The sequence below is a fragment of the Typopeltis vanoorti genome, chromosome 5 (genome assembly GCF_054136105.1).
Source record: "Typopeltis vanoorti isolate ZY-2024b chromosome 5, IOZ_Tvanoo_1.0, whole genome shotgun sequence".
Taxonomy (NCBI): domain Eukaryota; kingdom Metazoa; phylum Arthropoda; class Arachnida; order Uropygi; family Thelyphonidae; genus Typopeltis; species Typopeltis vanoorti.
The window spans coordinates 28,103,628-28,131,195 of NC_143553.1; the positions used below are offsets into that span (position 1 = coordinate 28,103,628).

A 27,568-nucleotide genomic window follows, 5' to 3' on the forward strand; every position below is an offset into this window, starting at 1 on the left:
TGTGGATTATCTTATTTCGGGCAAACAGGAAGATCTGCCTCTATTTGGCTAGAAGAACACCAATCTTATATTGAATACTTTAAACCTGAAAAGTCTGGACTTGCAGAACATGCCATCTTCACTAGACACAGAGTTCATTGGAGAAAGACAAGAGTTCTTCACAAAAGTCAGTTTCTCATGGAACGCCTTTATAAAGAAACATGTGAAACTCTACTTCATCCTCCTAACTTAAACAGATCCGACGGCTTACGTCTGTACCCTTTGTGGGAGATAATACTTTACAAATCAGCTAATCTTTCCTAACTTTTTATTGCATTGTTTTTTTTTTTTTTTTTTTTTTTTTTTTTTTTTTTTTTTTTTTTTTTTTTTAAGGAAAGTTATTGACCTTTTTAGTTATCTTACACCAGCTACTTAGGTGGCGCTTTTTGGAATTGTCAGTTATTGTTTAATTTGAGCTTAATGTACTGAAGATGCCTGTGACACACAATTGAAAATTATACTATTAAATAATCTTTGTACGTGAGTTTTTTCTGTTATTAATTTTGTATCGATATGTCTACTTACGGTATACCACTTTTAAAAATTAATGTTATCAAAAGTGAGGGAGAGCAATGTGCAATCCTTTTTACAAGAAATAAGATAGGACTCTGCTTTGGTAAAATTGAAGTTAATCTTCATCCCTACGAAAATGATAAGGAGATTAGCGTTCAGTACATTAATTATGGAAGATCTTGATGCTTTTATTTCTGTACTGCCACAATTTGTAGGAAGAAGAGGGATGTGTGTACAATCATCAAAGCTGTGAATAGGATTTTAGTTAGTAAGAGAATGGTCAGTAATGTGTAGGAAGAAGTGTGTGGGCAAAATATAGTTCAATGAGGTCTCTGGCATTGATAGAGAAATGTGAAGAGATGAAACCCCATGCCGCGACATGAAGTGAATGATCATAAAGGAAACCCAATAGTAAAAGAGTGAAGGCAGATCATAAAACACTAGGCTGTAAGGAGGCCTCTTAACCATACACCTGATGGAATGCCTTGGAAAAGTCAAGAGCAGTCACATGAATTTCTCCACATCTTTCTGTTGCTTGTGTCCAAAGGTGGCTGAGTTTGTTAAGATCTCTTGTGGAACAAGAATTGCAAAATCTATATAGGTGATCACAGATTAAAGAGGGAGCTTATTAGTATCTAGACTAACGAGGAGTTTTCTGTTTTTCTTGTACATAATCAGAAGACCGATTCTAAGGAATCACTGCTATGTTTACATTATGATAGCATGTTATAACTAAGATGTCAAAGTTGTGCAACATTGAAGAACAAAACTTGTACCTAGCAATTTTACTAAGTGTTGACTTTGTTTCGGTATATGTTGTGGGCTGTAGGCTAAATGCAAAGCTGGAATTTTTGGTTTTAAGCCATTTGAGATAGTGTGTAATGAATTTTTAACTTGACTACTTCTGAACACTTGTTGCAGAACTAAGACTCGGGTAGTGGCTAGGGGTTTTATGTAGAGTAAGAGATGAAAGCTCTTCCTTATTTCAGTTATATATTTAAACAATAATCATCATTAATTTCCTAATATGTACCTTAAAGCGGGTGTTTAGGCTACTATGCTGGCACTACATGATTAAATGTACATTATTATTCATCTCCTGTCAACAATTTTCCTCCATATTAGTCTATTACTTGTCAGGATTCTAACATTGTTGTACATAATATTTTATTCTTCTAAAGCACTTCTGACTGAATCAATCCACCTTGGTCTTTTGTCTTCCTCTGGGTATCTTTCCTGCAATCTTGATATCACACACCTGTTTTACTAACATTTTTCTCTCCCATTTTGTTTAAGTGGCCATACCACCTTAGATGAGCTTTGCTCACACATTCTTGAATGCTAATGATATCTTCATTTTTAATATGATTCTACCATTGTTGCCATCTGTTGTTCACTGTTTAAATTTTTCTCTTAACTCTCTTTATCTTTATCTCTAGGCTTTGATCAAGTGCTTTATTGCTAACACACTCATTGCCAAGCACGCGATATCGCGTGATGCGAGTTCTCACCGGTCGACCGATCACGCGTTATCGCATGGTCGTCGCTATCAAGTTAAAAAAAAAGGTTGGCCACCACATGAAATTCCAATTTTCAGCTTGGCAATGAACGTGTTAACCTACCTCTCAGATCCATAAATTAAATTTGAAAATGGTTTGAACATTCCCTTGTACTGCTAGTTTGGTTTTTTGGTAGTAGTTAAAGTAGTAGTTTGGTTGTAGTTAAATGTTTTACTTATTTTATAGGTTCTCCCATTGACAATGCACCTGAAGTTTTCTGTGGTCCTGTCTGTTTTCGTAGTTTGGTCTTTTTATTTTTTTCATTTTCTTTGTCTTTTTATTGCTGACCTTCATACTATATCTATTACAACAGTTATTCAATTTAGTCAGGGAATCTTGCAGACTCGTAGCAGATTTATTGATAAGTATAACATCGTCCACATAAAGCAAAGAGCTGACACTGACATCTCCAATTTTGATATAATGTTTAATACCACTTTCCTTCATAATGTGATCCATATAGATAATGAATAACAGAAGGAATAATGTACATCCTTGTCTCACACCAGATTTAACATTCAACCACCTTCCTGTACTTCCTTCAGTTCTAAGTGCTGACTTACAACTCAAATAAAGACTAAGTATTGCTTGATATAATGCCCCATTGACACCGTATAACTGTAGCGTATTGAATAGCTTCTCTCCTGGCACCTTGTCATGTGCCTTTTCCAGATCGACAAAACTTAAATACATATCTTTGTTATATTCCCATGCTTACTCAACTAAAAGTGGGTGTTCTATTTGTCTTAAAGTGAAGATCTGATCCTGACAGCCTCTATTTGGCCAGAATCCAGCTTGTTCTTCATCAAGCTTTTCTTCCACAATTCTTCTCAACCATTTCTCAAGTATACTTGCATAGATCTTACCAGGAACACTCAGTAGGGAAACACCTCTGTAATTCTCACATTCAGTTTTATTTCCCTTTTAATATATGTGTACCATGAGAGCTCTACTCCAATCATCGGGAATTCGTCCCTCTGTCCAGGCTTTCTGAACTATGCAGTGCAGCCACTGTAAGACTTTTATACCACCATACTTCAGCATTTCTGGTCGAATATCATCTACTCCTGCTGCCTTTCCACATTTCAAGCCTTTGATGGCTTTTTCTACTTCAAGTATGGATGTGTAATCCTGACTGTATGCCTGTTGAGTGTTTTCTACCACTATGCTATCACTGCTTGTTTCATTTAGCAATTTTTCAAAGTAATTACTCCATACTTCAAGGATATCTTTTTCTCCCGTTTTCACGTCACCTTTATTATCTCTAACTCCTTTTACAGCACTCTTTCCTCCATTCCTAAGCTTCTTCAACAACCACCAGAATATTTTCCCACCTTCTTGATATTTATTTTTTACATTCTTTCCAAAGTTCTCCCATGACTTTTGTTTAGCTAGTTTTACACACTGTTTAGCTTTCTTACATTTGTCTCTGTATTCTCTAAGAGCACAAGCTGACTTTTTTGCCAGGAACTTTTGATATGCTTTCTTCTTTTCCTTCACTGCCTCTTTAACTTCCTGTGTCTACCATGGAGTTCTGAATTTTCTATCCTTGCAGACAACCTCACCACATGCCTCTCTGGCTGAATCAGTTAGTGTTTTCTTCAAAGCTTGCCACTGAATCTCCAAGGTTTGGTTGCTGTTCTCAAACTCTTATATTTTTTCTTCAATAATCTTTGTGTATTTTAGTCTACAGTTCACATCTGAGAGGTGCTCAACTTTTATTCGCTTTAAAACTTTCTTACATGTTATTCTTTTCAATATGAAATTTAATTTTATCCTGCTTAAGATTAAATAGTGATCACTTCCAATTTCAAATCCTCTGTACACTGTGGTGTTCTGCACCCGAGAGAAAACATCACTTTCGACAATAACATAGTCAATGAGATTTTTCTTATTCCTTGCCTGTTCTCTCCATGTGAATTTGTGCACATTTTTATATTGGAACATTGGGTTAGTAATAACCAGTCCATGTCCTGGGCAGAAATCCAACAGATATTTGCCATTATTATTAGCTTTGCTCTTTTCTCCAAATTTTCCCAAAATATTTTTGTATGTCTCACAATCATTTCCTACTCTGCTATTTAGATCCCCAACAAGGACCAACTTTTCCTTTTTCATTGTGTCAGTTGCCTTCTCTAATGCCTCAAAAAATTCCTCCACTTCGACCTTAGTAGAACCTTTTGTGGGACCATAGGTACAAATAAGTCTCATTGTCCAGTTCCCCATTCTGATATTTGCCCACATCACTCTACTTGAGGCTGCATGCCATTTAAGAAAATTAGTCTCGTATTTAGTAAAGAATACTATGGTTTTCCTTGATTGTCATTGCCTCAGTATAACATTTTGTATTTATTGCTCATAAAGATCTCACCAGTTTTTGTCATTTTTGTTTTCACCACTATTACCTCGATCTGGTACTTATCTAATTCCTCCGCTAGCTCCATTTCTTTGCCATTCAGGCTTCTTATGTCGATAGTACCGATCTTTAACTCTGGCGATGTTGAGTTGGAGTGTGTTTTCAGATTTGTTCCGGTAGCTGACTTTTCGCTGTTCGCCCTGGTTCCCTGATGAAAACAATGGGGGGGGGGGGCTTGTTTAACTGGGCAACGCCCTAGCCAGCATGAAATTTTGTCATGTTGTACCATCATTTTGTATTTTAAGCCTATAAGAATACAATTTTGTCGACTAAATTCCAAATTGCCAGCCCATCCTCGTTCGTTCTGTATCCAGATTGATACCCAACGAGATGCAACACGAGAAGGTGAGGATTGGACATTAGGTCAGAAACCCTGGTCAGTTCTCTGCATTCCTTTAAAGGCTATGTGGAGGTCTCCTCTCAGTTATATATCTTTGAACCTTAAGCACCCCTTATCGTTGAAAGAATCGTTGAAAATGTCAACTCCGTTGTGAATGGAGAACCTGTGGAACAAAAAAACATTTCAGCTATTTAAGCACGATTTTTAGCGAAGATGGTAAATTAAATATGGAAATAGATAACAGAATCAACAAAGCTGGTATGGTAGGAAGTCAATTGAATAAATTCGTATGGAATAAGAGAGAAATTAGTTGGAACACTGAATTAGCTGTATACAAGACAGTGTTCAAACCAGTTTTAACTTATGGATCTGAGATCTGGGTCAGAAGTAAAACACTTGACCAAAGACTAGAGACCGCAGATATGAGAGTCCTGAGAAAGATTAGAGGAATGAACAGATGGCATCAATGGCAATATCATATTAAAAACGAGAATATTAGGAAAGAACTTGACATTGTCAACATCCAGGAATGTGTTAGCAGAGCTAATCTCAGGTGGTACGGTCACTTAAATAGAATGGACGAGGAAAGATTAGCAAAACAATTGTTCTCTGCCATGTTGGCAGGAAAACGACCCAGAGGAAGACCAAATATAGGTGGATTGATACGATACAAAGTGCCTTAGACGATAGAAATATAAGATAGAAAATAAGGGGATAAACATCCTTTGTTGTTTTGTAGCCAGTAAGCAAAACTAAAGATCGATAACTATGATCTATAATTTCATGCCGAAAAACTATCGGCGAAGGCAATTCGAAGTAAAGGTGAAGCAAGCTCCCTCACTATTCTTGATATTTTCTCATAATGTAAAACACAGCTCCTAGAAGATATAATACTGTCATTACATTATGAGGAGAGGTCACTACCCAGACCGGTTTCAACCTTTTTTGTGGTCTCATCAGTGAGTAGGTAGACCTGGAAGATATCAAAGCTTAGTGAAAAGAACTTACATATCTTCACTATACGAATGCCATAAAGGTGTAAATATAGTTTAGTTAAGATAAAAAGCCAAATGGCTAGTTTTCTGGCACCTTAATATAGAAAAATAGATCATAGTTATCAATCTTTAGTTTCGCTTACTGGCTATAAAATAACAAAGGATGTTTATTACAGACTAATTTGGAGGAAATCAGTCTGAAAAAATTGTAGATAGGAGGTTAGTAATGATGTAAATTTTTCATGTAGTGCTATCATATCCTGTACATCCCTTGAGGGTACATGGCAGGAATTTGATGATGTTCTTTTTATTGCTGATTTTCATGCCACATTTGTTACAGCTGCAATTCGGTTTAGTTGTGGAATCTACTGATGACTTGCACTGGATATATTTAGGAGTACATCATCTGCATAAAACAAAGAGCTAAGTTTGATATCTCCAATTCTAATATCAGTCCTATTGCCACTTTTTTTCATAATGTGATCCATATTCGATCAGTTGTTCTTAACCTGGGCAGTAGCACACCCCTGGGGGCATTATGAAGACTGAGGATATGTGGTAAGCATTATGGGGCACTGAGAGGAGTGGTAAGCATTATAATACTGCTAATATAGTACAAGCAAAAAATTCCATATTTAATCTAATATCCTATTTCTATTGTATGTTTGGCAGCACTGTTCAAATTTATTCGCTACTTATTTTTTAGAATTTTTACATTGAAAGTTACATTGTAACTTCAGCAGGGAGGACAACAAACACCAAGAGGGAGTAGCACTTATACTAAAATCAAAGGATCAAAACTCTCTATTGTTGTACAGTCCTATCTCACCTAGAATAATTAAAGCAAGATTTAAAACATCAATTGGATCACTGACTGTTATTCAAATCTACTCACCAACTTCAACATCAGAAGAAGACATTGAGGAGTTCTATACAGATATGCAAAAAGCAGTACAGCAGACATCAAGTCATGGTCTCCTAATTGTAATGGGGACTTAAACGCAAAGACTGGGATACCTGGCCAAGAGTAATCAGACAGTTTGGGTATGGAGAAAGCAATGAATGTGGCGAAAGACTGCTAAACTTCTGCTCAAATAATAGACTAACAATAACCAGTACTCTCTTTAAACCAGCAAAACCCCAAAGAAAATGGACATGGATATCACCAGACAGACAAACCAAGAATATGATAGACTGTATTATTGTGAACCAAAGATGGAAATCAAGTATCCTAAATTGCAGATCCTTTGCTGCAGACTATGGATCAGACCATAAGCTAGTATTAGCAAACCTAAGAATAAAGTTAAAATATGAAAGCACTTTTAAAGTCAAAAGGAGACAATGTAAAAAAACTACAAGACAACAATATTCTAAGAAAATATCAACTAGAACTAGATAAAAACCTGAAGGAACTACAGAAACAGAATATAAACATCGAAGAACATTGGTGCAAAGTAAAGGAAATAATATTAAAATTGGCAGAAAATACAATAGGTTACACAGAAAGAGAATGTAAAAAGGATTGGATCTCGAATGAAGTAAAAAAGTTAAGCGATCAAAGTTAAAGCATGAAATTAAAACAGAACTATAACAGAAATGAATATATAATAAACACAAAACTTATTGTTATATAAGACCATCTGTTTAATACAACTATATACAAGAATGCCTACTAGTTTCACTAGCCTACTGTCTAGCTTTGTCAAGACTAGAAAAGATAGACTAAAAAAACCTTTTTTAGTCTTGACAAAGCTAGACAGTAGGCTAGCGAAACTAGTAGACATTCTTGTACATAGTTGTATTAAACAGATGGTCTTATATAAGAATAAGTTTTGTGTTTATTAAATACATAAACACCAAATATGAATATTCTTAATGGAGAAATGAATAAAATAGATTAACAAGTCTCTTAACTAGAAACTATTTAAGAGACAAGAATAACTGGTTAGAAGAAAAATGCGGAATGGCAGAGAAGCTATCAAAAAAAAAAAAAAAATAGCCTCCACAGATTATATAAACAAATAGACAAAATTAGTAAGACACAGACATTGATCAAAAACAAAGAGGGACAACTAATTGAAAGTAAAACAAAAAGAATGGCCAGATATCGGAAGAATACTTTAGAGACTTATATAATAAAAACTGCTCTCAGGATATTACTATCCCAGCCACTGAAATGGAAGAGGAAACAAATATCTTTACCAAAGGAATAATAGCACACATTATAGATAAATTTAAAACTAGAAAAGCACCTGGTGCTTTTGGGAAAGAAAGAAAAAAAAACTTCCAAATGCACCTGGTATTGATAAGATACATGCAGAATTCTTAAAAGCAGGAAAGGAACGAACAACTTTTGGAACCATTAAAAACATTATTTGAAAGGATCTACAAAAATGAAGCATTGCCTACTGATCAGACCAAATCCAGTTATAACTCATATATATACGAGAAAGGAGATAAAACGGAATGCAATAATTACAGAGGTATTAGCCTCCTCAGTATTCCAAGTAAGGTTTTTACGAAAATACTCCAAAAACAAATGAAACCATATATAGAACTAGCATTAGGAGAAGAACAAGCAGGTTTCAGACCAGGATGAAGCACAATTGATCAATTTTGCACCTTAACACAGCTAATAGAAAAGACACTACAGCACAACCAAAGTTGCTATATAAATTTCATAGACTTTTATCAGGCCTTTGATTCAGTCCGTAGAAGAGAACTAGGGAAAACTATGAAAGAATTTGGAATTCCCAACAAAACTATAAGAATAATAAAGAATCTGTAGGAGAAATCTGAAAGTGCAGTACGAGTGGAGGACACCTTAACCAACTGGTTCCACACAGAGAGAGTGGAGTAAGACAGGGATGCAATCTGTCACCAGACCTGTTCAATCTTACACTGGAAGAATCAACCAGTAAGGCCTTAAACAAAGAAGACTCCTGAATCAACATATATGGGAAAAATATAACAAATTTAAAATTTGCAGATGACATTGCATTACTTGCAAACATGGAAGAAGATCTACAATGAAAAAAAACAAACAAACACCAATATGAAAATTGAAATTGATAGTAAGAATGTAGAGCAGGTAGAAAACTTCATCTCCCTTGGAGGAGTAATTGAGTACAATGGTGAAATTACAAAAGATATAAACAGACGAATCAGTTAAGCATCACACACGTTTGGACGACTTAATAAAAATATGGAAGTCAAGAGACATCAAACAAGCAACAAAAGTAAGAATCTATGAAACAGTGATCCCAATACTCCTCTATGGAAGTGAATGCTGGAATCTCAAAAAGGCTGAAGAGAAAAAATTATTAACTACTGAAACGGTTGGCTAAGAAGATTACTTGGAGTATCTCTGCTAGATAGACTAAGAAACAAAGACATAAGGAAACGACTAAAACAAGAAATAACAATAATAGACAAAATCCAAGAAAGAAGACTGCGATGCTTTGGTCATGTGACCAGAATGGGAACAGAAAGATTACCATCTAAAGCCCTGAATACAATCTCTTCTTCTTCTTCTTCTTCTTCTACGCGTTATTCCCGCTTCCTATGCAGGGTCCGCGTGTTACTTAGATGCGACTTCTTGTTAGTACTACTCCCAACCGACCCGTCGCCTGGTCTGCCGCTGGGGATATATTTTTGACTGTAGAGGCGTATGTTCACGGGGCCGGTTTGCCTGTTTGCGGGATGAAAAACGCCAGATAAACTGGCGGAAAAAACCCTACTGACCGCGCCCAAGACCGGCTAACTTGGCTATGCCTGAGGAAGATCCTCAAATTCCTCACGTCTGCAACGGGAATCGAACCTGGGACACTCCTTCCCCAGGCATATTGTTGCGAAGCGCAAAAGCCCTGAATACAATGATGGAAGGTAAAAGATCAAAAGGGCAGCCCAGCATTAGATGGATAGACAGAATAAAAGAGGACCTGAAAACCAAATCACAACAAGCGACACCAATCTTGACAGAATTGTTCACACTCTCCAGGGACAGACAGAAGTGGAAAGAGTTCATTCGCCGTTGTCATCATCATCATCATCATCCACATAGATGATGGAAAAGAGAAGACGACATTGAAAGTTGAGTAATTGGGCAACTTTTTGGTCTGAATTTTCTACATTGAAAATCATTAATTTGGGCTATTACAATGAGTGAAAAATGAAAGTGTTGTCAATATTCAAGTGAATATTTAAAATATGGAGTTATTCCGTCTATAAATAGTGAGCAGTTGCCAATGTGCTTAATATGTAAAAAAACTTTCTCAAACAAAGGCCTTCAAGAATGATTGAGCATTTAAGAACAAAACATCCAAATAAAGAAAAAAATGATGTGGAGTACTTTTGCAAATTAAAGACTAAATTTTAAAATCATCCTGGACTTAAAAGGTTGGTTGCAAAACAAAGTAACCAACAAGAGATGGGACTTGTTGTGTCTTACAAACTTTCAAGATTAATTACCAAATGTTGAAAGCCACTTACTATTGGCGAAACTCTAATCTTACCAGGTTTGAAGTTTTGGATACAATGAATGGCCTAGGTAAAAGTAATATGACATCATTTCCTCTCAGCAATAGTTCAGTATGAACAAGAATTGACAAAATGGTAAAGGACATTGAAAAAAAAATTTGTGATGGTTTAAAAACCATAAAATTTTCTTTGCAACTTGATGAGATAACTTTACCTGACAGCAAAGCTTTGTTAATGGCCTATGTGCATTATATAAATACTAATGAAGAAATTATTGAAGAGGTTCTGTTTCATAAATACATAAACCATAGAAGGTTTACGTATTTTACATAATCCGTAGAAGGTTTATGTATTTTACATAATCCGTAGAAGGTTTATGTATTTATTCATAGAAGGACAGGAAGTATGCACTGGTCGAAATTACCTCCATGCCCCATCATGGAGGTAATTTTTCTGATCCATCAGCATTTACCATGAGCAAAACAGTTTACCCTCTGCTTGCTGAGTTTTCCACCGTGACACTTCTCTCCTTTAAAACACAATGTTTTACTTGGCAGAATGTTATAAAAGAGCCTGGTTTCATCAACATTGAAAATATTTTTCAGTTCATAGTCCTGAATAATAGTCTTTAGTTCATGTTTCCAATGGTTTACAGTTCCCCCCTGCAACACTATTACTTTCTCCACACACTTGATTATAAACAATATTGTGACGAGTCTTGAAACAATCAATCCATCCATTTGACGCAGTAAAACCATTAATCCCCAACCTTTCAGCAAATTCAAGGGTTTTCGCTCTGAGTATAGTACCATCGACTGGAATACCCGACTACTCGTAGAAACAAACCACTCTGCCACAAGTTTATCCAATTCATCGTATGTCGATGTCCGGATATATTTTCATTTTTTTTTTTTACATAGTGCCAGATTGCTTTGCATTGAGTTCAATACTTGACCTGAATCGTGTTCAAAGTGGCATGGAGAGTCCAAGATCTTTTGCTAATTTCACACGTGTTCCGGCATGCCAATCTACACATCGCAGAATTGCCATCTTTTCTTCTACTGAAATACATTTTCTGTCTTTTTTTTCCTCCATGTTACTAACATGATCATCCACCTTCCGCTACTTGAAAGCAACTATCACACGCTGAATTACGTACTGGATTACACGCTGAATTCTGCAACATACCACGTGCTTCTGAATTGTGACTATGAACACCAACACTGCAAGCTAGCGAAGCGATATTTTACGAACTGCGATTTATTCACTGATATCTAATATTCATAAGTAACAACTGTTACTTGGTAGAAGTGTGAATGTAATTTCACAATTTGTGTATGATCCTTATTCATGATTTCAATATAGCACTGTGAATGTGAAATCACATCACAACACATTACTGGTGCCATAAGCTACTGACAGTTTAAAATTACTGATATGAAAACTTCATGGTATCAGTTCGTATTGTGATTGAAAAATCGCAGTATATCGTTCATCACTACATCACTGCTGCAAGTATGCAAGTCACTGTGATGGGGAAAACGAAACTACAGCCAAAAGCAACGGCATCTGGGAAGTGAAATGCACAGATTTCTGCAGAAATCGATTTGAAAATCAGTGTTGCCACCCGAGAAAAAACTGCATATCATGAGAAATAACATCCGCATGAAGTTGTTAATGATGGGGAAAACCATATATCGAAGAATAGGGCTTAAGACGGGACCAACAGAAAATGACGTAAATGGCAGGAAAACGTAAATTGTGGGAACTTAAAAACAGGGTTTTACTCTATATATTATTTATTTTTTTTTTTTTAATCATGTTTCCAGATAAGGCATTTCTCATTTCAAGTTTCTGTTAAACTTTTTCAAGATTTCTTATAATGTTTTTTTTTTTCTCCATTTATTAGATAGTTTTTATGCAATGAATGTTAATTAGGAAACATTTGAAAATATTCATAATTACATTACCTGCAGAAAATTGGGTCAGGCCATCATATTAGATATATCAATTGGTTACCTGTAGCAGTGTTCTTTTAATTTAAACTGGACTGTAAACAATCAAAATAACATTAGAGAACTGATTAACATTATGAGACGTTGACATTCTTCTGTTGCATTTTTGGTGTATATTAATGTAATATCATCAGATTCACCATGGATTGTTAAGACTTTCAGAGCTAGTGTGTATTTGAGAACTACGATTTGGAGACTGAGCTAGATATAATTCTGATATTGCTATTATGGTATTGATTTTAATCTTAATTTGAATTAAGTGTATAGTTAAAAAGATTTACCATTATGCGTTAGTGAAATTTCATTAAGTTACACATCAGCTAAAGATGTGTGTATTGTAATGTCAGTTTATGATTGATACAGCAGTGTACATATGATCCTAAATTAGTAGAGTACATTTGACCTGTTTAGTTAGTTGAATGCATGTAATAATAAATGCATTTGGTCAATTGACATGCAGTATTTCTTCTGTGTTTCTCCTTTTCACTTTGAGAATAAAGAGAAAACATGCTTTTAAATGAAAATTTTATATAATATTATTGCAGGTTATGGCCTTAATTTAAGATTTCTTTCTTTCTTTCAGGGAAAAGTGAAGAAGTTTGTATCATCAGGAATAGTTATTAAGTTGGGTGTAGGCATTCAGGGTTTTGTTAGGGACGTTCATTTGGCAGATGTACCACTTAAACAGCCGAAGAAGATTTTTCTTCCTGACAAAATGGTGAAATGTCGTGTATGTTGATTTCTTATTGAATTTTTTTTTAATAATTTGTTATTTTGCTTGATTTCTTCTAAAAACAGCTGAAACTCAGCATCACTTGTATTCCATGGAGGCTTCTCTGCAGAAGAGAAATTACAGTTCTCTAATAATGGGTGATACATTGCTTTCTTTGTTAAGTAATGTTTAAAATGATTAAAATTGATTATTTATTTCAGGTGAGTCATAGGAATGCAATAAAAATAAATATTTTTGTAGCTAGAATGTTGAAAGAAAACTTGAAGAGTAAGTAAAAAAAAAAGCTTTAATGTGTTCAAATACCTTTAATACAAATTCAAATAATGTTCTAAGCCCATTGAAAATGTTTTCTGAATGTTCCATTAGTTTATAAAATTTTTTATACAGAACGTCATAAATAGTGCTGCCTTTCCTAAATTTTCTGTGTGCAAGGCAGCTAGTTTCAAAAATCGAATGTAGTCAAATGCATTTATTAGATTGATAAATCCACAAACTTCCAGTTTGTTAATAAGCCAGTAAGTAAAGCTAAGAACAATGACTTTTCAATTCCCCCCCTCCCCCCACCAGCACCTGGTTGTGTTTGAAGAGACTTCCAAATGCTGGTACTTGCCCTTTTGGTATACTTTTCTTCCCATATTCTTTGATCTATTTCTCCAGATTTTTTTTTTTTTTTTTTTTTTCCCCCATTGTCACTGGGATTCAGTCTCCTGCCTTTGTATTTACCTTTGGTGTAATCTGTGGACATCCAGAAAAGGGTTTCTGGTAAACTTGCATTATTCTCACCCAGTGCTTTGGCAAAATGGGTAACCTGGATGGTCTAGCTATGATCAGTCAGTTGCTTGCAAAGATCAACAATGTTGCAGCAAGTCTTCTATCCCTGAGGTCCAGGGATAGGGCCCAAGGCTTCCTACATTGCTTGTATAGCATCTAGATAATCCTGGCATTCTATTTCCAAGCACCATTATTGCTTGTTGGATAGTAGGGGGATGTGTGTGTGTGTATGAGAGAGAGAGAGAGGATCTGGTGCTGAATCAAAAAATCCCTTTTAGCATGAATACTTTATTCTCAAATTTTCCAGGGACTCTCACAAAGTCCTGCCCAAATACAGAAACAATAAATACATCATTTAATAACAGAAATAAGAAATAAAAGACACCTGACTGACACACACGTACTTACTGGTGTTCATCATCCAGGCAACAGGTGAAGAGCAAATAGGGAAAATGTCACCACCCTTTATTCAAAAGAGTTTAGAAAGATTGGCAGAATCTCTCTCAAAACAGTTTAAAATTAATAGTAATAAAAAAACAAAAATACTTTTATTTTTAATTTCAGCAAATATTACTTAAAAACTTTTTTTTACAAATATTTAAATTATTTTCATCACAAGTATTTGAAAATAGCAGATAATTTCTGTAATATTTTCATAAGAACCAAAAAAAATTAATAAAATAACATTCCTCTGGACTGATAAAAATAAAAGATAGCAGATAATTACAGTAATAAATTTATTGCCAAGATTAATTTCACACTATATTTCAAAATAGATGCAATTTATTCATTTTATTCCAAATAAAACAGTCCATGTTATGTCTCAACTACTGCTACAGCGCTTTTAGCAATAAGGGATGAATTGCCATGTAGTGTAATTACGCAATGAAAGAAATTGAAAGGAACTCGTGTTTTCATCCTTGAAAAATCATTCAGAAATTAACTGAATTAAAATAAGTACGGTTGCACAAAACTTTGGGAAACATTAATTATCAGAGATCCCACGTTACCCCCTAAGCCACCTACAAATACCCATAGAGGGCACACCACCTAGATTGCACTTTAAAGTCATCCACATGTTTTGCTTAGTATTATATTGTATTTGAGTGTGTTGTTACAAAAACTATTTGTAATCCCTGAAGATGTCTCATTGACTGAGACGAAATATTGGAATCATTAACAGTAGTTTTAATCCTTTCTCAGTGCTGAAAATATTCAATTAAACCTTCAACATGATATCATCACAGCACTTAAGCCTCAAAACACGGATTCTAATCATTCATGGTGAAGAAATAGCATGCAAATCAAGACAATACTGTAAGTCGAAACTGCGCTTATCTAGGCATTTAAATCGGCTGGCCTTTTAAAAAAAGATGTTGGGACACGAGTGATACCTAACTACGTCAAACTAAAACTTAAATTTCAGTCAAAAAAATCCCTCCATATATATAAACGTGCTAGCCTTGCACTATTACTGCAATGCGCACCATCCTCTGCAGCGAACGCCACTATCAGCTCATTACATTCAGAACTCTGCAATATTCAACCCTTAACTTTAGTCCATTCTCTCAGACATCTCAGAAACTTCTGCGCAAAAAAGAATTCCAAAAAATAAAAAATAAGCACATAAAAAGTTTAACAACCTCTGTGTAAATAGAAACCACTACTGCAAGTTCAACCATCCAGACAGCAGCAATCTATCATTAAAAAAAAAAGAAGGAAAAAAAAAAAAACAACTAAACGAAGATGCCATCAATGCCCTAAGCCACAATTTTGCTGCTGCACCGAAAGAAGTGCAGGTGCTAGATATAATGTACAACATCAAACATGGAATTTGTCATTTAGTGGCGGAAACAGCAAATAACATTAGACTTGATGTCGCCATCATCCTTGCCCAGTTGTCACCACCAAAAAGTAATTTATCTTCCAGGCAACTCGCTGCACTCAGAAAATTATGGAAAGAAAAAAGTATCATCACTACCAGAGTGGATAAGGGTAATGCCATAGTCGTCCTTAATATCACACAATCTAAACAAAAAATGGAGATTATTCTCCGAGATCTCGCTACCTATCCCATTAGAACATGATCCCACAAAAACTCAAATTTAAAAAAATTAAATAACTTATTTAAAAAAGTATCCTCCTGGCCACTGGACATTACAAAAAAAACTCAACTCTTTCAATTCTCATCCCCACCGGATATACAGTTTACCAATCTACAAACCTAATTCCCCCCCCCTGAGACCCATATGCATATGCCATGATGCACCTTGTTATAAACTGTCAAAGAAGCTGATTAATTCTCTGACCACCCCACTTGTCTTACCACATCCTATGTAAAAAAAACTCCCCATTTTAATACCTTAATTGAAAATCCAACTTTAAATAATACATACATAAGTTTTAAAAGAGGTAAACCGTGAGTAGACATATCGGTACACAATAAATAACGGAAAAAACTCATGTAGAAAGATTATTTATTAGTATAATTTTCGCCTGTGTGTCACAGGTGAAAATTATACTAATAAATAATCTTTCTACGTGAGGTTTTTCCGTTATTTATTGTGTACCGATAATACATACATATTGGTAAGCTTTGACATCACCCCATCATTTGCCAATATTCCCTTAAATGACACCTTATCACTCTTAACAAACGTTTTTCCTCCCGATATCTTAGAGCTCCTTTCCTTTGCCATTATTTCTCTTAGAAGAACAAAATCTACAAACAGATAGAGGGAACATGAATTCGCCCCCTCACACCCCTCTCTCTTGCCAATTTTTACATGAAAAATTTTGAAAAATGAGCCATAGACTCAGCCCCCTCCTAAACCTTCTATCTGGCTAATATATGTAGATGATGTGTTCTCTATTTGGCCTCATGGCCCAAGATACATTAGACTCCTTCCTCTTTCACCTCAATAGCCTACATCCCAAGAATCCAGTTTACGATGGAAAAGGAAAATAACAATACTTGACCCTTCCTTGACACTTCAGTAACATGCCTTCCTAATGGTAACCTTTCCTTCTCTGTATATAGAAAATATACTCACAGGCAGATACATTCACAAACTCTTCCACCACCCCTCTCAACAATATGGCATTATTAAAACTCTAACCAATAGAGCCCACAAAGTTTGTTCCAGTGGAACCTCACTTTTAACCAAACTTAATCACATACACACCTTCCTTTCCAATGGCTACAGTGATTACAGAATTAAAAAAGTAATCAGTTCCTCCCCCCATTCCCCAACCATCTCTTCAGAAGGACTTCAGAAATGATGCTATCACCATAATTTCTGAAGCACATATCTGTGGCTCTGAAGCTCATACATCTGTAGCACATCAGAAAAAATAGCCAGGTCCTTAAAAAAGTACAACCTCCACACAGTATTTAAGTTCCAACATAAACTTACTACCCTTCTCCGCTCCCCCAGAGATCAGAACCCCCCCCCCCTCTCTCTCTCTCTCTCTCTCACTCAATGCCTGGAGCATATAGAGTATCCTGTAAGCTGGCTTACTTCGAACAGACAGGTAGATCAGTAACTATTCGCTTAGAAGAAGAGCAAAAATCCTACATCTGCAACCACGACTATGGTCAGTCTGGCCTTGCAGACCTTGTTTTGAATACAGCTCACAGGACCTCCTGGGAAAAAACCATTGTGCTCTACTATAGTAAATTCAAAAAAGTAAGACTGTTTTTAGAATCTGCAGCAGCACTCAGAGATCAACCGAATTTCAATAAATACATTTGCATAAATCTTCTGAAAATTCGAGAAACATTAATTACCAGAGATCCCCTATTGTTATTCCTGAAGATGTCTCAGTGACTGAGACGAAATATTGGAAGCATTTAAAGTAGTTTTATTCCTTTCTCAGTGCTGAAAATATACCATTAAACCTCCAACATGATGTCATCACAGCACTTAAGTCTAATCTATCCCTCTTATGGAAAATTGTAATTTGTACAGCTCACTTAATTATTATTATTTTTTTAATTTTATTTTATTATTTAAAAAAAAAGAAAAATGACATAAGGACTTGAGCTCTTTAGGTTGTTATAAATGTTGTGTATATCCATTACCTGCTCTGTCTTTATTTCTTTACTTAAGTGAAATGTTGTAAATAGTCAACTGCCGTCATTTATTTATATCTGCTAGATTTTATTTCTCATGTTCTATAATCTAACAAATTTATTTGTTTTACAACTGCACCAGTTAGACTATGTATTGAGCGTGAGATTAAAGATTATTAATCTTTAAAGATTAATAATCTTTTTAAAGATTAGCATATCCAGCTTATATTAATCTTTACCTTTAATTAGTAGTGGTTTGGCTTTATCTTATACAGGTTCGAAATTTTTAGGATAGTGCATTGACAGAATCAGTCCATTGTGTTGTTCACAAACCATTTAATTAAATCAAAAGGGAATATTTACAGTTTGATTCACATTAACACACACACACACACACACACACACACACACACACACACACACACACACACACACACACACACACACACACACAATTCCATTACAAGTCTTTGTCAATTTCAATTCTTCCCGATTCAGACATAGTTCTATGTTTCTTCCCTTAAAGCAGTATTTCTCAATGTGGGGTATATGCCCCACAGGGGGGGGGGGGGATTAGAAAATGATGTTGCATTCCTCACCTCATCACTGATATACTCAAAACACTCACCATTGTCGGTGGGGGGGGACATCAATATCTTTGAGACGTTGAGGTGGGACATGATCCAGAAAACTTTGGGAAATACTGCCTTAAAGTTAAATCACAATCTAGAATATCCTACTATTTCAAATATATCTATCTATCTATATGTTCACTGGACATCCACAGATGCCGTATGGTCACTTCGATGCTCAGTGCTGTGCCACATCAGGCCTCGCCATGTAGTCCTGTTGTTTACTTTTCTGGTGTTAGATCCTGAATGAAGGAATCATGCAAAGAAATCATTCATTCAGAATCCAACATACTAAACTTACTAACTAAGAGAAATACCTGCACATCAGCTGAAATTAAAAGTGAAACTTCTTCACTTTATGTATAAAATTTGCATTCTTTATTTCATGTACCATATATTTAAGCTATTGTGATCATATTAAGATTTTTTTAGAGTATGTCTTAAAAGAGGGATAATCTGATTTAATTTAAGTCTCATTTAAGCTGTGTAAAAATAACTGTGAGTCATCAAATAGTTACTAAATAATAATTCTTGGAAGGTATAAAACTACATGTGTACAGCGTAACGCTGGCAGCAGTAGCATACACGGAACGTACTTTGATGCTAATTCTGGGAATGCAAGACCATAACAGCGTCAGGAGAGCAAGGGATGAACCCAAGGGAAGAAAAGAGACGGGGCGTGTGCAAAGGGTACTCCGAAAAAGAGGGCGCTCTATCGAAGAATATAAGGGGATGAGCGCCGTATCGGGGATCTCTTTTGTCGTATCGTTTTCCTGTTTGGTGGCTCAATAGCGGGAGTTCGCGTTGGGGGGGGGGAGGACAGCAGGCTTTCTTGAAAATGGAGAAGGATTCTATGCAGAGCTGAAGGTAAAAAATTTCCAGTCCTAGCAGAATCAAGCTGTCGCTGAGAAGTCCCATAGAGTTGTTCTTGAAACGCGAATATTTAAGTCCGTTTTCGGTAGAAATAATGGAGATAGCGTAACTCCTACGTTGGCATATGGACAGCCAATAGACAAAGTAACCAGACGTACACGTGGTGCTGAAAGATGCAGAAAAGGTTCGGTAAGGTGAAATTACTCTATTTTTTGTATAAAATTCATTAGAAGAGAGAAGATTGTTTGCAAATGTGAAATTAAGAACAGTATTCTAAAGAACTCTGTGGACAGTCTCTAATTAGAAAGTTAACCTCCTTTGAGAGAATAAGAAGAATTGTTTGGAAAAGATCTTTAGTAATTGTATGTGATAGGATTAACTTAATGAGATCAGAATTGTGGATTTTAATAACTGAGTAACATTAGAATGTTTGCTTATATTATCTTATGAATAGCATTACAGAAAGGAATTTTAGTTTAACTTCATATCATTTGCTATCTATCCCAATATGCAGTTATTGTGTTTCGCATGCTTTATGACCTTTAATTAATTTAGAATATGTTAACCTCTTAACTCGAGTTTAATTTAGTATTGAGTCATAATTGAGTGTATGAATTTTGTATTCTGTTTAGATATTCCAATAAACTTGTCATATTTACCTGAACCTGAGTCATGCCTGATTACGATTCCAAACTACCACTTATAAAAATAGAACCTATTTTGGCGGGAAGGATTTAGAAAGTAAATAGAATTATAGATTTTGGTCACAACTGCAATAATCTGAATCTATACGGCAGTGTTAATGTAAGATATTGTGTAAGAAAGCCTCAGAACCTAGTATTGTCTCCTGAGCAAGGATCCTTTTCTGCTATAGGATACTGGCTGGCGCAACAAAATATAAATTTGCCAGTATCCGAAGAGGAAACAATCCTAGATATAAGTATATTAGGCCTGATATCTGAAGAAGTAAAATAGCGATAGAATAGGAAGATGTAAAGCAGTAAAATATAGAGAAAGCAACGCATTAGCAATAGAGCAGCTGGTAGGATTTTAATTGAATAAGGTTTTAAATAAGAAAGGATTTAATCAAGTAACAAACTAAGTAAGTATAAATCAATAAGTCATTTAAATATAAATATATAACACTGGAGACTTCAGCTCTCAAGACTATTTGCTCCACACACACCATCCATCCATCCATCTCATTGATGGTGTGCCCTTCCTCTTTTTTCCAGGAACTTTACCTTCTATTACTGTTCTGAGAGCTCTTCCTTCCATCTTTTCAATGTGTCCAAAATATTTTAACTTTCTTTTGTCAGTATCCTTAAGGAGCCTTAAAGTTCTACTGATATTTTCTAACACCCATTCATTTGTGCGCTTTTCAGTATATGATATCCTCAACAGCCTTCTGTAGCACTACATCTCAAAAGAGATACCCTTTTCTTATCTGACTTCTTTAGGTTCCAAGTCTCACATCCATAAGTTGTTGTTGTTGTTTCTGCTACCTTTGAAAATGTCTTTTTAAGAAAATAGGCTTTGAAAGTTGTAATGACTTCCATGGGTTGTAGCAATGATGTTGTATTTGGTGGAGAAAATAAAACTTTCACATTCTCACACAAATCATTAAAAAAGAATTTGGATGACTAGGTGCATTACCATCAATGTCATCATGCTGACGACTTTCTTTCTTTTGGCCAGGAAACACTCCTCAAGGCTTGCATGTTTTTGCTTGGCAAATTTAAAGCTGTGTTAATTAAAACTCTTGCCACATATATAAAGGGATTGTCGCAATTAATTTCGCTGTGTTAATCAAATCCTGCATTAAGCAAGAGATATCTATACTTCTGTATTACTGTAATGTTGGTATCTCTTCTGGGTTTGGCTGATGAGACTGCAATAAAGGTTGAAACCAGTCTGGGTAGTGGCCCTTCCAATAATGCATAGCAGTATACACATCCAAACAGATGTCATTAATGAGAAGTCATTAGCTTCTATATACAAATAGCCTAGTTGTGAAGATGCTTCATGTGCAAATTTGGTTTGCTTACACTTGGATAATGAATTAAACAAGAATATAATTTCTTGGCATTATGAATTTAATTTATAATAAAGTGAAAAGACTTTCAGCAGAAATAAAGTTCGGTTTAAGGTGCTGCTACATGTCCTAAACATTGCGATGGTATAGCAGTATTCTGACCAAATTTCATTCTGTTATTTCTCTAAACATTCTTAGTTTCTAGTTTCTCTGAAGGATAATCTTTCCTATTTGGCATTACCTGGTGTTTATAGGATCCTCTGCACCTCACTGCAGCTATTGAGTTATATAAAAAAAATACATCAAGTACCGTGAGCCAGAACTTTTCAAACATATCACCTCTACACATAGGGTTTGCTGGTAAAGCTTCCATAAAGTTCTTTTATAGAAAGAAAATTAAAGCTGTAAAGTATTATGCATTATCCTAATCTGAACATTTTGATGGATTGCATTTATCTGTGTTATGGAAAACAGTGGTACTTAACACTACTCATTTGTGTTAATTTTTATATTTATATTTGTTTTACTGCATCTAGACCTTTACTGATAATTACACCATGGATCTCTGTTACTCGAGTTCATTCTTGCACAGTCACAGTTAAGCCTTTTTTTCATATATGCTAATATTCCATCTTTTATACTGATATGTTGAGCAAAAATTCAGTAAACAAAGAAGTTATTTTTACATAACTAATCCATATTTATTGCTTCTTTATAATATATGTGATTTGACATCTCAGCTAAAGCCGAGCTAGCATTATCTTATCATTACACTTGGTGCACACGTTGAATCCTTTCCAAGGATGCTAAAAATTAGATTGGATGGTTGGTTGTAAAGAAAGATTCTTAGGGTTTAAATTCACTCCAAGCTCAATTTACTTCATCATTTATTAAACATCTTTTAAACAATAATGAAACTGAATCTATGCTCTTAAACTATTACTCCAAGCTATCATCTTTATTCAGTATTGCTAGCTAGTTGAATTTTAGTCACACTTGTGAATTGATTTAGCAATTCAATTTGACATAAAATGTTAATGTAGGATACTTTATTTCAAAAATAGTCAGTTTTTCTTTTAATTTGCAGTGCTATTGTTTGGTTATATAATCTTAGTTTTTGCTAAAATTTCTATTAATATGGTTGCTTATTTTATTTAAATAGCCCTGGAAAATTCCATTTAGTTTCATTCCATTTAGTTTTTCAAATACAGATTTTTTTAAATCATGGCATTTTCAGTAAGGCTAACATTAGTTTTTTATTGTAATTTAAGGGGTGATACTATATTATATGTGGTTCTCGTTTAAAATGCATCTAAATTGTCTAAGTTATTCAGCTAAACATATGTCGTAATAATGTGTGTGCGTGATTTTTTTTCAATAACTGTTGAGCTGTTTATTTTGTATTATGCTACTGAGTCAAGCTCAGAATGTAAAGGCTTCCAAAATTGTTTGCATGCGAGTTTAAAATTTAAAGAATGATCATTGCATATAGATTTTCTTATAAAAAACTAGATTAAAGAGAAATTGAAAGTTCTATTCATTTTTTAGAAAGAAAGAAAAAATTAGAATAAATCAAATATTAAGTGTATCATTTTTTTCTTTATTTTTGTGAAGTTGCTAAGCATAGATAAAAGCAGTCATCCACCATCACTTCTCTTAACTTGCAAGAAATCCCTTATCAGATCTAAATTACCAATTTTGACTAGCTATGATGAAGCTCAACCAGGTGCAATTGTTGAAGGAGTAGTAGTCCTGGTTCATCACAAAGGATTATTGGTTTCATTTTATAATGATGTCCAGGTTTGTATATTTTAATATATATTAATTTTCATGCTCCTGTAGTTGCCTATATATATTCACATTGCATGCCTCATTGAAATTATTGTAATTTTAGAAGAAAAAAAAAGCTTTCCATTTTTATTACATTTTAGTTTAAGTGAAATGCTTCTTCAGTTGTTCATGTAACATTACAATAATATAATATATGTGATGCTAACATTTATAGTGTTCCTTCATTTAAAAAAGAAAGAAAAAAAAATCTTTAATGGGATAATTTTTTAAGTTCAGAATTAGAAGGAATATTCATAGGCCAAAAGGAGAAAACTTGTTTGACTAAACAGTATTTTTCTTTTTTGTTCCTTCCTGAGGACCATTGCTGACATGCTTAATATTACTTCTAGCTTAATTAGCTTCAAATTAAACTGGAGATAATATTAAGCAAACTTATTTCAACCTTTATTAAAGATAAACTTTTTACTTTCATGCTTCACCAATTCCAAACTCTAAAATTAATATATTTTCCAGTTTCAGTAGATAAAATCAGTGGTTTCAGATTATTCCTGGACAAATTTTACTCAAATTTGATATTAGAAATCCTTAAATAAAATTGCTGAACCATTTCAATTTTTGTTTCAATCTACCCATTTAGAGGACACCAAATGTCAGTATGTGTTGCACTAACTCTGCTCTGGCCGAGCAGAATTTAATAAAATTTGGGATTTAGGATAAACTCAAGTTGGTACAATTTTGCACACTGACAGAATGATTCAAACTAATATTACAATACTTGCTGGATGGAATGTAAAATATTTCAATCTCATGCTCAAACATGCATAGTTGCAAAGCAATACAACAGAGCTATGTGTTGACAGATGGTTAAGGTGAAAGAAAAAAAAACGTATTGATCTGTTTCTTGAAGAGAAAGGAAAAAAAAACGTATTGATCTGTTTCTTGAAGTTTGTAGTAAATGAGTTTGAGATAAATGGAATAAAAGAGAAGAAAGCCAAATTGTGCATAGAGGTTGATCAGCACACGTTTTTTTGTTTGTTTGTTTTGAAAAAAAAAAAAAAAACTGGAAGAATTATGGCAGCCAGAGAGGTGTCCATGAAAATACATAGAGAGAGAGAGAGATGGTTAGTTAGAAACAGAATGTCTGTGAGAAGGTGATTAGAAAGAGTGTGAATGAGAGAGAGATCACTTGTTAAATGTACTGACCTATTCTAGATAACAGGAATTGCATTAAGCATGTTACAAAAACTTATGATGCACCACTTCAAATATAAGAACAGTATTCTAAAATTGGGCAGATTTGGGATTTATATAGCGTTAGGAGTTGTACAAGTGATAAGTAGTATTGAATAGAGACTACAAGTTTTTTTGGATGCTTGAAAAAGCTATAGATGTGATATGCTTGTGTTTCGAAAGGCTTGAGGTGTTTCACCCAAAGCAAAGAAATATGTTGTTGACTAATGATTTAAATCTTATCAAAGGTAAGGGGAAAGTAAATTGGAGCTTTCCTGTGAGAACTATGACAAGACTGTGTTTTGGTATCATCTTGATGCTGTGAATAATTGTGCACTTCAAGGTATCTAAAATTAAAAAAGAATAGAGTATACTAGATGAATAGGATTAATAGTCAGCGAGAGAAGATTATACACAGGAGGTTGGTTGGTTGGTTGATTTGGATTTACTGCTGAAGCAACTCAGCCTATGAGGCTATGTATTATGTCTCTTAATTTGTCTGTTCTAATGACTAGTCTGCCTGCTTTTTGGGAGGAGAAACCCCCAAATGAGACTTCCACCTCCACATGAGACCATAACTCGCCTTCAGTTGAAAAGCCCTGATACAGGTTCTTCATGTCCTAATTGGGATGTGAACTGAGGTCTTTCCAACCAAAGGGCATTGTTAAAACTGACTGAACTATATGCATAGGAGGAAGAGAAGAGGTGAAAATGCAGAGACCTGTGGTACTGCAACATGGAGAACTGAAGAGATGAAACCACCTTTATATAGTGAACAGCCAGAGAGGAAACTGATAACCCAACCTCAAAGAATAGAATGTTGATCATAATATGGTAGCATGATAGATAGGCATATATTCCAGACCCACTAAAATGCTCTGGGATACTTAAAAGCTATCAAGTTCATTTAACCTTTCTGTAAGCTTGTGCCTAAAGTAGGTCATGTTAGGTAAGAGATCTGCTGCAGAAGTGAGATTAGTGAAATCCAGATTGACGATCACTAATTAATCGATGAGCTCCAAAGTAGTAAAGAAGTTTACTATGATGTATTTCTCCATTGTTTTTGAGAACAGGTTGAGTTGATGGTAGCAGGATGACAGTTTGATTGCTGAGCTTTATATATGTGTATGTTTGTAAAAATAGTCTTGTATCCATGCTGATGGTTAGATGATAGGTGAGTATGGCACCATGTTTGAATGTTATGGGATGGGGGTTAATTTTTGAGTGCAAACTTTGACTTAATTTCATGATATCTCTTGAAATTATGAACCACCTGAACCAGAAACTTGATGATATCCAAGCCGTTAAGAAATCTTTTGATGTTGTTCTGGTGAAAGTTAGACAACATGGTGATATACTTAATTTACTTGGTATAGTGGGGAGGTGATTTGCCATGATTGTCTAAACAGGATTTAGAGGAGAAGGTTAATTCTGGGAGTTCAGCTTTATTTTTGGATGATGTTACAGTGATACCATCAAAATATGAGAGAGAGCAGAACATGGAAGACCAGAAGTTGAGTCTAATAGTCTTCTTGACCTGAAGATGCTACTTGTATAATACTACTTGTAGGCATTATACATGTCTGCAAGGAGATGTGCTTTGCATTATGGGAGATACTAAGGCAAGTGTAGAGAACTTATACCACCTTTACCACAAGTTGCCCAAGCCATGAAGATACTTCAGGTGCAAACTTTGCTTGCTTACACTTGGATAAAGGATTAAACTAAATATATAATTCATAGTCTAACCAAGTGAAAAAAACTTCCAGCATCTTTCTCTAATCCAGAGTAATTTAATAATAAGGTATGACACCTTTTGGCAACTCGTATAGGTAAATATGCCGTCTCCATTCCTTCCACCTTGGTATCACCTCCACTGGGTCTAGTTCCCACTGATGAGACCTCAATAAAGGTTGAAACCGGTCTGGGTAGTGGCCCTTCCCTTAATGAATAGCATTATACATATCCGCAAGGAGATGTGCTTTGCATTATGGGAGATAATAAGGCAAGTGATGAGAACTTATACTACCTTTACCACGAGTTGCCCTAGTCCTGAAGATACTTCAGGTGCAAACTTTGTTTGCTTACACTTGGATACAGGATTAAACTAAATATATATAATTTAAGGGGATAAAGAAACTGTGTAGAAAGGGTGCAAAGAAGAGTTACAAAGATTATATCTGGATTATGGTATTTAGATTATGAGGACAAATTGCAAGTATGTGGATTACAGACTGGTTAGCAGGAGAAAGAGGGGTGATATGATATTACAGAGGTCTGTAAACATTTGAATGGGTATTATAGGATATCAGCTGATGAAATTTTTTGTTAAATGGAAGGTGGAGAGAGGACTTGGGGCATCCATCATCATCATCATCATATTCCTGCCCTGTACCTTCAAGGGGTGTACAGGATATGATAGTACTACATGAAAAAAATTACAACATTACTAACTTCCTATCTACAATTTTCCTCCAAATCAGTCTGCTACTTATCAAGACTCCAACATTATCAGATCTTATATTTCTATTGTCTAATGCACTTTGTACCATATCAATCCACCTATATCTTGGTCTTCCTCTGGGTCATTTTGCTGCCAACCTGGCAGAGAACACTTGTTTTGCTAATCTTTCTTCGCCCATTCTGTTTAAGTGACCATACCACCTGAGATTAGCTCTACTAACGCATTCCTGGATGCTGACAATGTCAAGTTCTTTCCTAATATCCTTGTTTTTAATACGATCTTGCCATTGATGCCATCTGTTCACGCCTATAACTCTCTCAGGACTCTCATATCTGCGGTCTCTAGTCTTTGGTCAAGTGTTTTACTTTTGACCCAGCTGTCAGATCCATAAGTTAAAACTGGTTTGAACACTGTCTTGTATACAGCTAATTTAGTGTTCCGACTAATTTCTCTCTTATTCCATATGAATTTATTCAGTTGACTTCCTACCATACCAGCTTCGTTGATTCTGTTGTCTATTTCCATATTTAATTTACCATCTTCACTAAAAACCGTGCCTAAGTAGCTGAAATGTTTTACTTGTTCTACAGGTTCTCCATTCACAACAC

At 35.0% G+C, this 27,568-nt stretch overlaps 1 protein-coding gene across 2 annotated transcripts in view; it reads left to right on the top strand.

The window, feature by feature from the left end:
* Rrp5 (Ribosomal RNA Processing 5) overlaps positions 1–27,568 on the top strand; it is a 681,802-nt gene that overhangs the window by 218,018 nt on the left and 436,216 nt on the right. For both annotated transcript variants that reach the window (XM_090392300.1, XM_090392301.1), the window contains exons 13-14: positions 12,940–13,086; positions 23,090–23,275. In XM_090392300.1, the coding sequence (XP_090248426.1) occupies positions 12,940–13,086; positions 23,090–23,275 (333 nt within the window). The remainder of the gene's footprint in view (positions 1–12,939; positions 13,087–23,089; positions 23,276–27,568) is intronic.